Below are 13,280 nucleotides of genomic sequence, written 5' to 3'. Positions count from 1 at the left end.
TGCGAGTTGAACTGTCAGCTCTTTGCCATTATCTATGTTCCTGAAGCTTTCCCGTCAGTAAGAATACAATGGCATGGATCAACAAGGAGATTTCGTCACCTCGGCTAAAATTATCCCACTACTTGGCCATTTTTATTGTGAAATCACTGTATATCTGCACAGGCCGATATCATTCTATTAATAGTTATTGTGTATTGTATTTGTATTTGTCATCTATCAAAATTTCCATTACTTGTCGGAACCAAGTAGTTATAGCAGTTACTACTATTCATGCTGAAAATGCCACATTTTTTCTTTTTGCATATAAACATCAGATCGTATATTTAATCCTGCTGTAGACCCAATTTTATTGAAAGAGGAATAATTCCTCTTAATATCTACCTATGAGGATATGGGGACTTTACTTGATGGACATTTTAGCCATACGATGTTATTATGGAAGGTAATATTTCTGTCTAGTTTACCATTATAAGTGACCTCCATATCCTTATCTTTAGTTAAAGAGGACATTGGCCACCATTTTATGCGCTGGAATCCATATCATATGGTCATATATTCCATTGGGATTACCTAAATTAAATTACACCTCATCCTATTGAGATACGATTGAGGACATATTTTCATAGAGACACTTTTTAAGAAGGATTATCTATGAACAAGTTTATAGCGGTCCATAGACATTAGATTTTTGTCAGAATATCCTGACAATTCTGCTGGAATCTGCGGATTATCTAATGTCCATGTAGACACTGACAGCAGGTAATAATCTAACCTTCCGAACCCTTTTTCCACTGACAAGAAATTCTTTATTTTCCTAGAGATACTGTAAGCATTAGGTGACTGGTAGTAACTTATTTCCATTCCTCAACAGAAATAATATACCCACTCATGTTAAAAGGGAAGTCAGAAAAGATTACTTAAGGCTATGTAAACCTTTGAATGGTATTTATTTTTATTAATAAAAAGGTCAGACAGTGTGATTAAAAATTATTTTTACTTTTTGAGATACAGCTGCCTTGTATTCTGTATACAGAGCAGCTGTATTTTTCACTAAGTACTGAATCTGTCAGTCCCGCGCAGATCTGACGGGTTTAGTATCAGCGGGTCCTGGGTGTCTGACACTCAGGATCTACCTGTAGTCTATCACATCTAAGTTATGAACTTAGATTACAGGTGGATCCTGCGTATCAGACACGCAGGACCCACTGTCACTGAACCAGGAACAGGATTTAGCAAACACTACAGCTGCTCTGTATACAGAATACAAAAGCAGCTGTATCTCAAAAAGTAAAAATAATTTTTAATTAAAAAAAACTATTTATAAAGTTGCACCAATCACACCGACTGACCGTTTTATTTTAAAAAAAATGCCATTCAAAAGGTTTACATAGCCTAGTAGGTCAATCACCTTCACTGGTTTTCAGCGGGAAATAGTAGGCGATTTTAACAGGCTGGTTAGATGGGAGCATGTAGAGGAAGCTGAACAATTGTGATTAGGACACAAGCAAGAGGATTACAAAATTACATCTTGATCCTTTTTCAAATTATCACAATTTCACCTAGATTTATATAAAAGAACTTTTAACAAAAAAAAACAAAAAACAATCACACATCTTACTCAGAAGCTTTCTTTTCTATCAAATCATACTTTTAGCCATTGACCACTTTGATTATAGTGTCTCACCTTTCTGAAGCCTTCATACGCATGATGGACGCTGCGGTTTAGAAGATTGGTCTAAAAACCTGTCACTAATGCAAGCTACCACTAACAAGAACGGTCATGAGTCTTTACCAATGTGCCAGCTAGGCAAACACTTTTTGAAGGCAGTGACTTGATAGGCATCATTAGTCTGTTGCAATGTAAAACAAATCCCGCACACTGTTAATAGACGGGTGTAAGTGTATACCTTTTTAGTTGATCAACAGTGGTAGGAAAACACTACTTTATTCCTCAAATAGGAATTTTGCTGTGCAAGAAAAGCAATCAAACTAGCAAACCTGCTCCTTTTGTGCTCTTGTGAGACAAACAAATTATACACGGAGGCCCACACAGAAAATGTCAGCTCGCAAATCTTGCTTAAATACTTTCCACTGGCACTTAAATGGGTTACTTAACTAAACAAAAGATTTACAAAGTTCTTGATACTTAAATGGTAAGTTATTTTCTTGTCAATTGCTCAGAAATGGGCAATTGTTGTATTTTACACTACTTGTGTGGACCACATTGACCTCTAAATAGTTGGAGTAACCTATAGCTTAAAGCAGGGGTCTCAAACTTGGCCGGGTAAATGGGCCTCAACATAGAAAAAAAAAAGTGAAGTTGACGGGCAGCATTACATTCAAATTTGATACAATACAAAATTATTGGTAATCAATTAGTTATTTGAACAACTAAAACAATACTACATTACTATAACAATACTACATTACTATAACTAACTACTACATTATGCGAATAAAATACTACATTACAATAATATAATACCACATTACTATAACAATACTACATTACTATAGTACTATTACAGTACTATAACAATACTACAACATTACTATAACAATACTACATTACGATAATACTACATTACGCTAATAAAATACTACATTACAATAACAATACTATACTACTACATTACTATAATAGTACATTACTATAATACTACATTACTATAATAATACTACATTACTATAACAATACTACATTACTATAACAATACTATACTACTACATTACTATAATAGTACATTACTATAATACTACATTATAATAATACTACATTACTATAACGATACTACATTACTGTAATTATACTACGTTACTGTAATTATACTCATTACTATAATACTACATTACTATAATAATACTACATTACTATAACGATACTACGTTACTGTAATTATACTATGTTACTGTAATTATACTACATTACTATAATACTACATTACTGTAATAATAATAATACATCACTATAATAATACTACATTACTATAACAATTCTACATTTCTATGATAATACATTACTATAATATTAGCGCTAGGTTCAAACTAAACGGAAATTTGAAAGTTTACTCCACAAGCTTATCTTAACAATCCAGTTTTCCAGTTTAAGTATCACTAAATGCAGTCTGGCTGCTCAGTTGGCAGCGTTTGGCAGAAACCAGAATATGAAGATTGGGCAACCTCTTTTTAGATAACGCCACAGTGCCCTCTGTAGATACCGCCATATACCCCACTAGATAATGCCACAGTGCCCTCTGTAGATACCGCCACACACCCCACTAGATAATGCCACATAAGTGCCCTCTGTAAATAATGCCACATACATACACCCCTGTAGATCGCTCCATTGGGGCTCCCTCTAGGGGTGGAATCCCCAGCCACAGCGTTGCCAACGCTTAGGCTGGGGATTCCTCTGCTGGAGGAGTCCCTGACACCACTGTCCATAGACCGTGACATCAGGGGATCCTCCTGGAACGGAATGTGATGTCAGAGGCAACCCCAGAGCTGGAGTCCCAGAGCAGAGCACTAGCATGGGCTCTGCTCTGGATCTCTTGGGAAGCCCCTGACATTACTGTCCATATATGGACAGTGATGTCGGGGGCAACCCCAGAACCTGAGTCCCAGGCAGAGCACTAGTAGTGCATTGCCTAGGACTCCAGCTCTGCTCCTATCATCACTGTCCATATATGGACAGTGATGTCAGGGGCTTCCCCAGAACAGGAGTCCCAGAGCAGAGTGCTAGTAAAAGCTCTGCTCTGGGACACCGGCTCTGGGGAAGCCCCTGATATCACTGTCCATATATGGACAGTGACGTCAGGGCCTTCGTCATTCGCCGGCTCATTCCCCCTTCGGCCTGCTCTCTCCTCTTCCGACAGAGCTTTGGTGCTGCAGATGACCGACTCAGGGGTCGCATGTACACTTTTGAACTAAAATATTTTTTTTTAATAAAACACTGTTTATTTTAAGCAACAATTATATGTATTTTTTATTAAAAAAATGTATTACTTTTTTGAGTTGCAGCTTCTATGTATCCTGTATACAAAACAAAACTGTATATTGTCATCAAAGCCAATTCGGTCAAGTCAGCTGAACTGACGGCTCGGCTGAAAGCTGGTTCTGCGTGTCTTTGATACGCAGGATCCAGCTAATAATAATAATCACATCTAAGTTCATGTGTCTCTGACACGCAAAACCAGCTTTTAGCCGAGTCGTCAGTCTAGCCGACCTGACGGAATTAGACTGCGAGATACAGCTTTTATGTATACAGGATACATAGAAGCTGCATCTTTTTTTTTAATAAAAAATAATTTCAAAGTTGCTTAAAACCACCTCAAACATGGCTTTATTTTTTAAAAGAAATGTAGTTCAAAAGGTGAACGTAGCCTTTAATGTAATGTTCAATGGCTCTACCCTCCTGAAATCCACTCTGTCAATGGGGCCTGTATAGAAACGCCGCAAAAAAAAAAAAAAGAAATCCGTATTTGCCAAATCTCTGTTGCTGTTAACATAGTTAAATGCGGAAGATATATATTTCCTATTTTGTTTAATTAAATGAGATCTGGCAATTTAATCTACATTTGCAGTATATTTTATGTATAGAGACATCTGAATAAATAAAGGGAATGTGATAAACCCTCATTGATGGTCCCCAGGGCTATTTTTCTTTATTCTGATGAGTAAAAATTGACAGAGCTGCGCATAATAGACTCAGCACAGAAGCTATTTACCTATGTGATTATAAGGCTATGTTCACACGGAGTATTTTGGGGGAGGAATATCTGCCTCAAAGCTCCAAACGGAATTTTGAGGCAGATATTCCTCCCCCAAAATACTCCGTGTGAATAGCAATGATCGCGCCGTTTTTCGCCCGCGGCCATTGAGTGCCGCGGGCAGAAAACACGCTTTCTCCTGCCTCCCATTGAAGTCAATGGGAGGTCGGAGGCGGAAGCGCCCGAAGATAGGGCATGTCGCTTCTTTTCCCCGCGAGGCAGTTTTACTGCTCGCGGGAAAAAGACGCCGACGCCTCCCATTGAAATCAATGGGAGGCGTTCTCGGGCCGTTTATGCCGAGTTTTGCGACGCGGTTTCCGCGTCAAAAAACTCGGCAAAAGACCCCGTGTGAACATAGCCTTAAGTGGATCAGATAGGTCCATACTAAAAGTTAATATTGAAGATTGTGGCTCAACCAGCCACTGATACCAGACCAGGCATAAGCAAGCGATTTGCGACAGGAGAAAATGGTTCAGAGTGAATGATGTCTCTCACACCTAAATACCAACTCTCCTGCTTATAGTATAAATTCCGCTATATCCTTGCCATAAATCACTACCTATATAGATCCTACGCGTTTCCTCATCACACTTAAGGTGATGTTTCCTCAGGGATTCATAGATATAAATTGTTTATTTGTAGTTAAATTCTAAAGTATTTCAATAGTTGCAATGTTACAGCCCTGGATAGCACTGTTCGTGTGCTGATTATTAGCCTCCAGACGCATGCACGGCTCTGATACACTGGCCGTACACGCGCCGAAGAGACCCATGGTTTAAAAGGCTGAGAGCCCGCCCTCAAAAGGTCGTCCCCGGGGCAAACCACCAATCCGCGTCATGCACGACAACCTGTGACGTGCCGGAGGCGGCGCCCCGCGGACCTAGCAACCAGTGAGGGTTCCTGAACGACGAACGCGTCCATAGTAACTAGGGGACGCTAAACGAGGCTCCTGAACTGTCAGTCGACAGCAATACACATATGGATATAGTTAATGTAGCACACGGCAGTGTAAAAGAACAAGGCCGTGTAGGTACATGGGGAGAAGTAAGTCATCATGAGAGCCGTCTCGGTCAGAGACTACTCTCCCGGACGTGACACAGTTAGTGTCCTTTTATCCCAAACGTCAGCCAGGGATCACAGATACAAACAGAGCCTGATACCGATCCTTCCTCATCAGAGCAGGAACAATCGGACTCAGAGTTTGGTAGAAATCCACCCAGAAGAGGTCAGGGAGGGAACGAAACTGGTAGATCCCAGACTCGTCAAAACTTTAGAGGCAGAGGTAGAGGAAAGAGTCAGCGTCGTGGTGGTTTTTTAGCCAAGAGCCACCCGATCTCAGACTACCTTTTGCGAGACAGAAGGGAGTTATAGGCACTTCATTAGGGAACAGTGATAGACTCCAGATAGTTAACCTCTCCACACGTAATCTCACAGGAGAGGAGGTGGAGGTGCTTAGTAAGGGTCTCTCATTTGTCCCGACCAATAAATTTAATCTTTTCACGTGGGTTAAGGATCTCAATCTCTTTGCCAGAAAACTTAAGTGGAAAAAGTTTTTCAAGATGCATAACAAACGGCAATGCCTTGAATTGGGAATCATGGAAGAAGATCTCCCACATTTCAGACTGCTGGAGGATCTATGGGAGGAGGGTCACAGGGAGGAGGGCAAGGGCCCATTTACGGAGCTAAGGGTCCCGTCAACCAAATATGCACCCCTTAGTGACAACACCCCCATTGATGTTTTTGTTAAAGAGGCTCTGTCACCAGATTTTGCAGCCCCTATCTGCTATTGCAGCAGATCGGCGCTGCAATGTAGATTACAGTAACGTTTTTATTTTTAAAAAACGAGCATTTTTGGCCAAGTTATGACCATTTTCGTATTTATGCAAATGAGGCTTGCAAAAGTACAACTGGGCGTGTTGAAAAGTAAAAGTACAACTGGGCGTGTATTATGTGCGTACATCGGGGCGTGTTTACTACTTTTACTAGCTGAGCGTTCTGATGAGAAGTATCATCCACTTCTCTTCACAACGCCCAGCTTCTGGCAGTGCAGCACTGTGACGTCACTCACAGGTCCTGCATCGTGTCGGCACCAGAGGCTACACTTGATTCTGCAGCAGCATCAGCATTTGCAGGTAAGTAGCTACATCGACTTATCTGCAAACGCCGATGCTGCTGCAGAATCATCTGTAGCCTCTGGTGCCGACACGATGCAGGACCTGTGAGTGACGTCACAGTGCTGCACTGCCAGAAGCTGGGCGTTGTGAAGAGAAGTGGATGACACTTCTATACACAACGCCCAGCTAGTAAAAGTAGTAAACACGCCCCGATGTACGCACATAATACACGCCCAGTTGTACTTTTACTTTTCAACACGCCCAGTTGTACTTTTGCAAGCCTCATTTGCATAAATACGAAAATGGTCATAACTTGGCCAAAAATGCTCGTTTTTTAAAAATAAAAACGTTACTGTAATCTACATTGCAGCGCCTATCTGCTGCAATAGCAGATAGGGGCTGCAAAATCTGGTGACAGAGCCTCTTTAAGGTAGTGGAAGACCAACTTAAAGAGGCTCTGTCACCAGATTTTGCAACCCCTATCTGCTATTGCAGCAGATAGGCGCTGCAATGTAGATTACAGTAACGTTTTTATTTGAAAAAAACGAGCATTTTTGGCCAAGTTATGACCATTTTTGTAGTTATGCAAATGAGGCTTGCAAAAGTCCAAGTGGGTGTGTTTAAAAGTAAAAGTCCAAGTGGGCGTGTATTATGTGCGTACATCGGGCGTTTTTAATACTTTTACTAGCTGGGCGCTCTGATGAGAAGTATCATCCACTTCTCTTCAGAACGCCCAGCTTTTGGCAGTGCAGACACAGCCGTGTTCTCGAGAGATCACGCTGTGACGTCACTCACAGGTCCTGCATCGTGTCAGACGAGCGAGGACACCGGCACCAGAGGCTACAGTTGATTCTGCAGCAGCATCAGCGTTTGCAGGTAAGTAGCTACATCGACTTACCTTCAAACGCCGATGCTGCTGCAGAATCAACTGAAGCCTCTGGTGCCGGTGTCCTCGCTCGTCTGACACGATGCAGGACCTGTGAGTGACGTCACAGCGTGATCTCTCGAGAACACGGCTGTGTCTGCACTGCCAGAAGCTGGGTGTTCTGAAGAGAAGTGGATGATACTTCTCATCAGAGCGCCCAGCTAGTAAAAGTATTAAAAACGCCCCGATGTACGCACATAATACACGCCCACTTGGACTTTTACTTTTAAACACACCCACTTGGACTTTTGCAAGCCTCATTTGCATAACTACAAAAATGGTCATAACTTGGCCAAAAATGCTCGTTTTTTAAAAATAAAAACGTTACTGTAATCTACATTGCAGCGCCTATCTGCTGCAATAGCAGATAGGGGCTGCAAAATCTGGTGACAGAGCCTCTTTAAATTGATCAATCAAAAGGAGCATGGTTCTAACTTTTCCACTAGAGAGATGGCAGCTCTGTTATCTCTAGAGAGGGATGACAATATCATTATAAAACCCTCTGATAAAGGGGGGAATATAGTGGTGATGAATCGATCACAATACAGCAGGATGTGTCACGACATTCTGGATGATCGTAACTGCTATGGGGTCCTTACCAGTAACCCGATGACCACCTTCAAAGAGAAACTAAAGAACATCCTTGGTCCTGCTAAAATCGGATAACCTTATAAATGATAGGGAAATGAACTTCATTTTAAAGGAGTACCCGCAAACGGCAACGTTTTATAGCTTACCTAAGGTGCACAAGGGGGTGAACCCGTTGAAGGGTCGCCCCATTGTATCTGGGATTGACAGCCTCACACAAAATGCTAGCCTGTACCTTGATCAGGTTCTTAGGCCGTTCGTTGTGTCCCTGCCATCCTATGTGAGGGACACAATGGATGTGCTGAGAAGACTTGAGGGTATACGCTGCGATGGTGAGACTCTATTGGCATCTTTAGACGTTGAGTCCCTATATAGCTCCATTCCACATAGTCAGGGGTGTAGAGCTATTGAACACTTCCTGATGGATAAAGGGATACAATACCAGGCCCACAATAAATTTGTGATTGAACTACTAAGGTTTGTCCTGGAACACAACTTCTTTTTATTTGATCAGAAGATCTACCATCAACTCAGAGGAGTGGCCATGGGTAGCCCATGTGCGCCCACCTTTGCCAACCTATATCTGGGTTGGTGGGAAAAAGAGGTTGTGTTCAGTGATTTGATGGACAAATGGTCATCATCTATCTTGCTCTGGCTGAGATTCATAGATGATGTCCTGATCCTGTGGACAGGGACCAGGGAGGAATTTAAGGAATTTGTGGAGATCTTGAATGCCAATGAATTAGGTCTCTTTTTTACATCTGAAATTCAAGACACTAGGATCACCTTCCTGGACATTACGATCTCTAAGACGGACACGGGGATTTTGGAGACCAATATGTATCGCAAGGAGACGGCGACCAATAGCCTACTACGGTGGGAAAGCTGGCACCCATTTAACCTGAAGAGAGGGATACCGAAGGGCCAATATCTCAGGGCACGGAGGAATTGCTCTACCATTACGGATTTTAGGGTATCCGCACGTGACCTTGAGAACAGATTTAGACATAGGGGATACCCCAGGGATGTGTTGAGAGGGGCATATCAGAATGCACTCGGGTGCAATAGAGATGACCTGCTTAACCCCAAACCGAAGGAAACGAATGAAGAACAAATTAGGGTCATTGGTACTTTTGACTCGGCCAACAGAGAGGTCAGGGAAGTGCTCAAACGCTTTTGGGGCATTCTTAAGGCAGATCCTAATGTGGGGGCCCTGGTTGGGGACGCCCCGCTCATTACCTATAGAAGGGGACGTAATCTCAGGGACCGACTGGTCCATAGCCATTTACAACCGGTGACACCGTGTAGTACCTGGCTGGTTAACAGTACCAAAGGGACATACAGATGTGGAACATGCAAAGCATGTGTGTCCATATTATGTAGCAAGAACTTTACGAGCACCCAAACGGGTAAAACCTTTAACAACAGGTCATTCATAAACTGCAAAACGAAGGGCATTGTTTACCTGATTACCTGTAAGTGTGGCCTACAATATGTGGGTAAGACCAAAAGGGAATTTAGGAGAAGGATTCGTGACCACATTGGGGATGTCAGAAGGAAAGTGGACACCCCGGTATCAAGACACGTGTGGTCCTGCCATGATGGGGATGCTACTGCTCTTGTCTTCCAGGGAATAGAACATGTGAGACTCCTCCTAAGAGGTGGGGACCTGGATAAGAAAATACTACAAAAAGAGGCAGAATGGATATTTAGAATGCAGACAATTAACCCTCATGGCATTAACGAACAAATCTCTTATTCTTCTTTCCTTTAGTCACATAATGTGACCCTTTGGCTTGCTGTGACATTTAGGGAGTCTTCCATATATACCATGCGAATATATGCCACTCTTGGGTATTGTTGATTAATCGGCCCTTGTCCTCCATGCACACCATGCGTTTTTTTACCGCGTTTTTCCGCGTTCTAATTCTCCCGGTTTTTGTTGTACCTTCTCTGACCGTGTATACTCCTACATCTGGTATTGATATCCCCTCAAGTAGATCACCAGTTGCTGTTTTCTGTGGATCACCGGTCAGTGGGCGCGAGATGTGCCTGTGCGTGCGACCTTCTGAAGGGAAAACTGGGACGGCATGATTAATATTGTGGATCGCATCCCCCATACCTTTTATCTAACATACTTTTTCGGCGATGCTATGGACGCTGTCTGTTTGTATCTGTGATCCCTGGCTGACGTTTGGGATAAAAGGACACTAACTGTGTCACGTCCGGGAGTGTAGTCTCTGACCGAGACGGCTCTCATGATGACTTACTTCTCCCCATGTACCTACACGGCCTTGTTCTTTTACACTGCCGTGTGCTACATTAACTATATCCATATGTGTATTGCTGTCGACTGACAGTTCAGGAGCCGCGTTTAGCGTCCCCTAGTTACTATGGACGCGTTCGTCGTTCAGGAACCCTCACTGGTTGCTAGGTCCGCGGGGCACCGCCTCCGGCACGTCACAGGTTGTCGTGCATGACGCGGATTGGTGGTTTGCCCCGGGGACGACCTTTTGAGGGCAGGCTCTCAGCCTTTTAAACCATGGGTCTCTTCGGCGCGTGTACGGCCAGTGTATCAGAGCCGTGCATGCGTCTGGAGGCTAATAATCAGCACACGAACAGTGCTATCCAGGGCTGTAACATTGCAACTATTGAAATACTTTAGAATTTAACTACAAATAAACAATTTATATCTATGAATCCCTGAGGAAACATCACCTTAAGTGTGATGAGGAAACGCGTAGGATCTATATAGGTAGTGATTTATGGCAAGGATATAGCGGAATTTATACTATAAGCAGGAGAGTTGGTATTTAGGTGTGAGACATCATTCACTCTGAACCATTTTCTCCTGTCGCAAATCGCTTGCTTATGCCTGGTCTGGTATCAGTGGCTGGTTGAGCCACAATTTTATAAATACAATTAATAAACTATACTTTTTAATCGTTCTTTCAGGCGGTGAACTATACTTAACAATATTGGAACGACATTTATCATCAATTTTCAGTGAATCATTTATGTAGAAGATATTACAGCAAAGTATCAAGTGAAAAGAAGTCACAATGAACACTACATGGAACCGAGCTGGAGAAACGGTGTGCTATTGTACCATAGTTAAAGGTACCGCAATATCCAAGGACTCCATCATTTCTGGCAACTAGTCTTTGACTTTGCATTTAATTCTAATAGTTATTAATTTAATAAAAATTAAATACTTCAACTGCAAGGACCTTAAAGAAAAATCTAATAGCACACACAGGGGGCAGCACAGATGTTGAAACATTTCGAAGTTCCGACGTGGTTTGAAGTTAAACTTCATCAACCTTTCTAACCAAGGGTCTCAAAATGAGATCTTTGAGGCTCATCTGACCTGCTTCGCCTAGGAGCATGACACTTAGAAGAAGTAGTATCTTGACTAGAATATCTGGTGGTTATCCTCAGGAGAACGCCGTCCAACAGGAGCTCAAGATTTTCCTACTGAAGGACCTGACTTATGAATGTGAAGGCTGGAGTTTGCAATAACTGAATTGTAAATAGGCATCCTATAAATACATTAAAATATAATAATAATAATAATAATAATACTTACTCTCATCTGGGTTGGGGGAAGCAAGGATAGCACTGTGCTTCCTTTTTACTTCTTCCACATTCTCGTATATCTTGTCAATGAAACCTCTGATCTCTTCCACCTGAAAATTTACAATTGGTTTATCCTCTTAAAATACTTAATACTAGCGGCAATGTAAATGAAGAAATTATGGGATTGGAAAGGTTAAGCTTCGGCTTACAGCCATAATACCAAGTGGAATGTGTAATAGAGACTTTTTCCCCCAATAAATTAATGTTTAAGTACTCAGAAATGAAGAGAAGCAATTCTTGAAATTGAATTATTTATTCCTGGGAAACTTTCTTCTGTAAATAGCTCAATAACTATGTCTCCACTATGTGGTTATTAAACCCATATCACATTAAAGATCATGCTTTTCTGACAGGCAGATTGGATGCACATACAACATCATACCTGTTCAAAGAATTCATCCATAAAGCGGTCTCGATCCAAGCTGACGGCCACTTCATCATCTTCATCACTGTCTTTAGCCTGGAAGACAAGAAGTTTCTGTTTATTCCTGCATAACCTACTACATTAAAATAAGGCTGCATGTCTTGTAAAACCATAATTAAAGTCAATAGCCAGTTATTTTGCCCAAAATCCATGGAATAAGAATAGTAAATAGGTAGCAATAACATGCAAGACTATGGTACTAAAGCTAGGAAGGCAATGAAATTCACGCATCAAGGTCCATTTAAGTTCATCCGGTGGTCAATGAAGTTCAACTTAAGGTCTATCAAGTTCAACTTGAGGTTTGTTACATTCACCCTAAGGTGACTGTCAAGGTCCATCAAGTTCATCTGATGGTCAATGAACCTGAGGTCAATCAAGTTCAACTCCAGGACTATGAAGTTCAACTTAAAGAGGCTCTGTCACCAGATTTTGCAACGCCTATCTGCTATTGCAGCAGATAGGCGCTGCAATGTAGATTACAGTAACGTTTTTATTTTTAAAAAACAAGCATTTTTGGCCAAGTTATGACCATTTTTGTATTTATGCAAATGAGGCTTGTAAAAGTACAACTGGGCGTGTTTACAGTAAAAGTCCAACTGGGCGTGTATTATGTGCGTACATCGGGGCGTTTTTACTACTTTTACTAGCTGGGCTTTCTGACGAGAAGTATCATCCACTTCTCTTCAGAACGCCCAGCTTCTGGCAGTGCAGACGCAGCTGTGTTCTCGAGAGATCACGCTGTGACGTCACTCACAGGTCGTGCATCGTGTCAGACGAGCGAGGACACATCGGCACCAGAGGCTACAGATGATTCTGCAGCA

At 41.9% G+C, this 13,280-nt stretch overlaps 1 protein-coding gene across 2 annotated transcripts in view; it reads right to left on the bottom strand.

Moving 5' to 3' along the window:
• Positions 1-13,280, bottom strand: part of STX1A (syntaxin 1A) — a 129,258-nt gene that overhangs the window by 36,844 nt on the left and 79,134 nt on the right. For both annotated transcript variants that reach the window (XM_075854119.1, XM_075854118.1), the window contains exons 2-3: positions 12,418-12,495; positions 11,986-12,085 (exon numbers count right to left, since the gene is read on the bottom strand). In XM_075854119.1, coding sequence (XP_075710234.1) covers positions 11,986-12,085; positions 12,418-12,495 — 178 coding nt within the window. The remainder of the gene's footprint in view (positions 1-11,985; positions 12,086-12,417; positions 12,496-13,280) is intronic.

The sequence above is a fragment of the Rhinoderma darwinii genome, chromosome 2 (assembly GCF_050947455.1).
Source record: "Rhinoderma darwinii isolate aRhiDar2 chromosome 2, aRhiDar2.hap1, whole genome shotgun sequence".
Classification (NCBI taxonomy): domain Eukaryota; kingdom Metazoa; phylum Chordata; class Amphibia; order Anura; family Rhinodermatidae; genus Rhinoderma; species Rhinoderma darwinii.
Note: the sequence above shows the minus strand (reverse complement) of the source record. Positions and strands in the feature narration are given on the sequence as shown.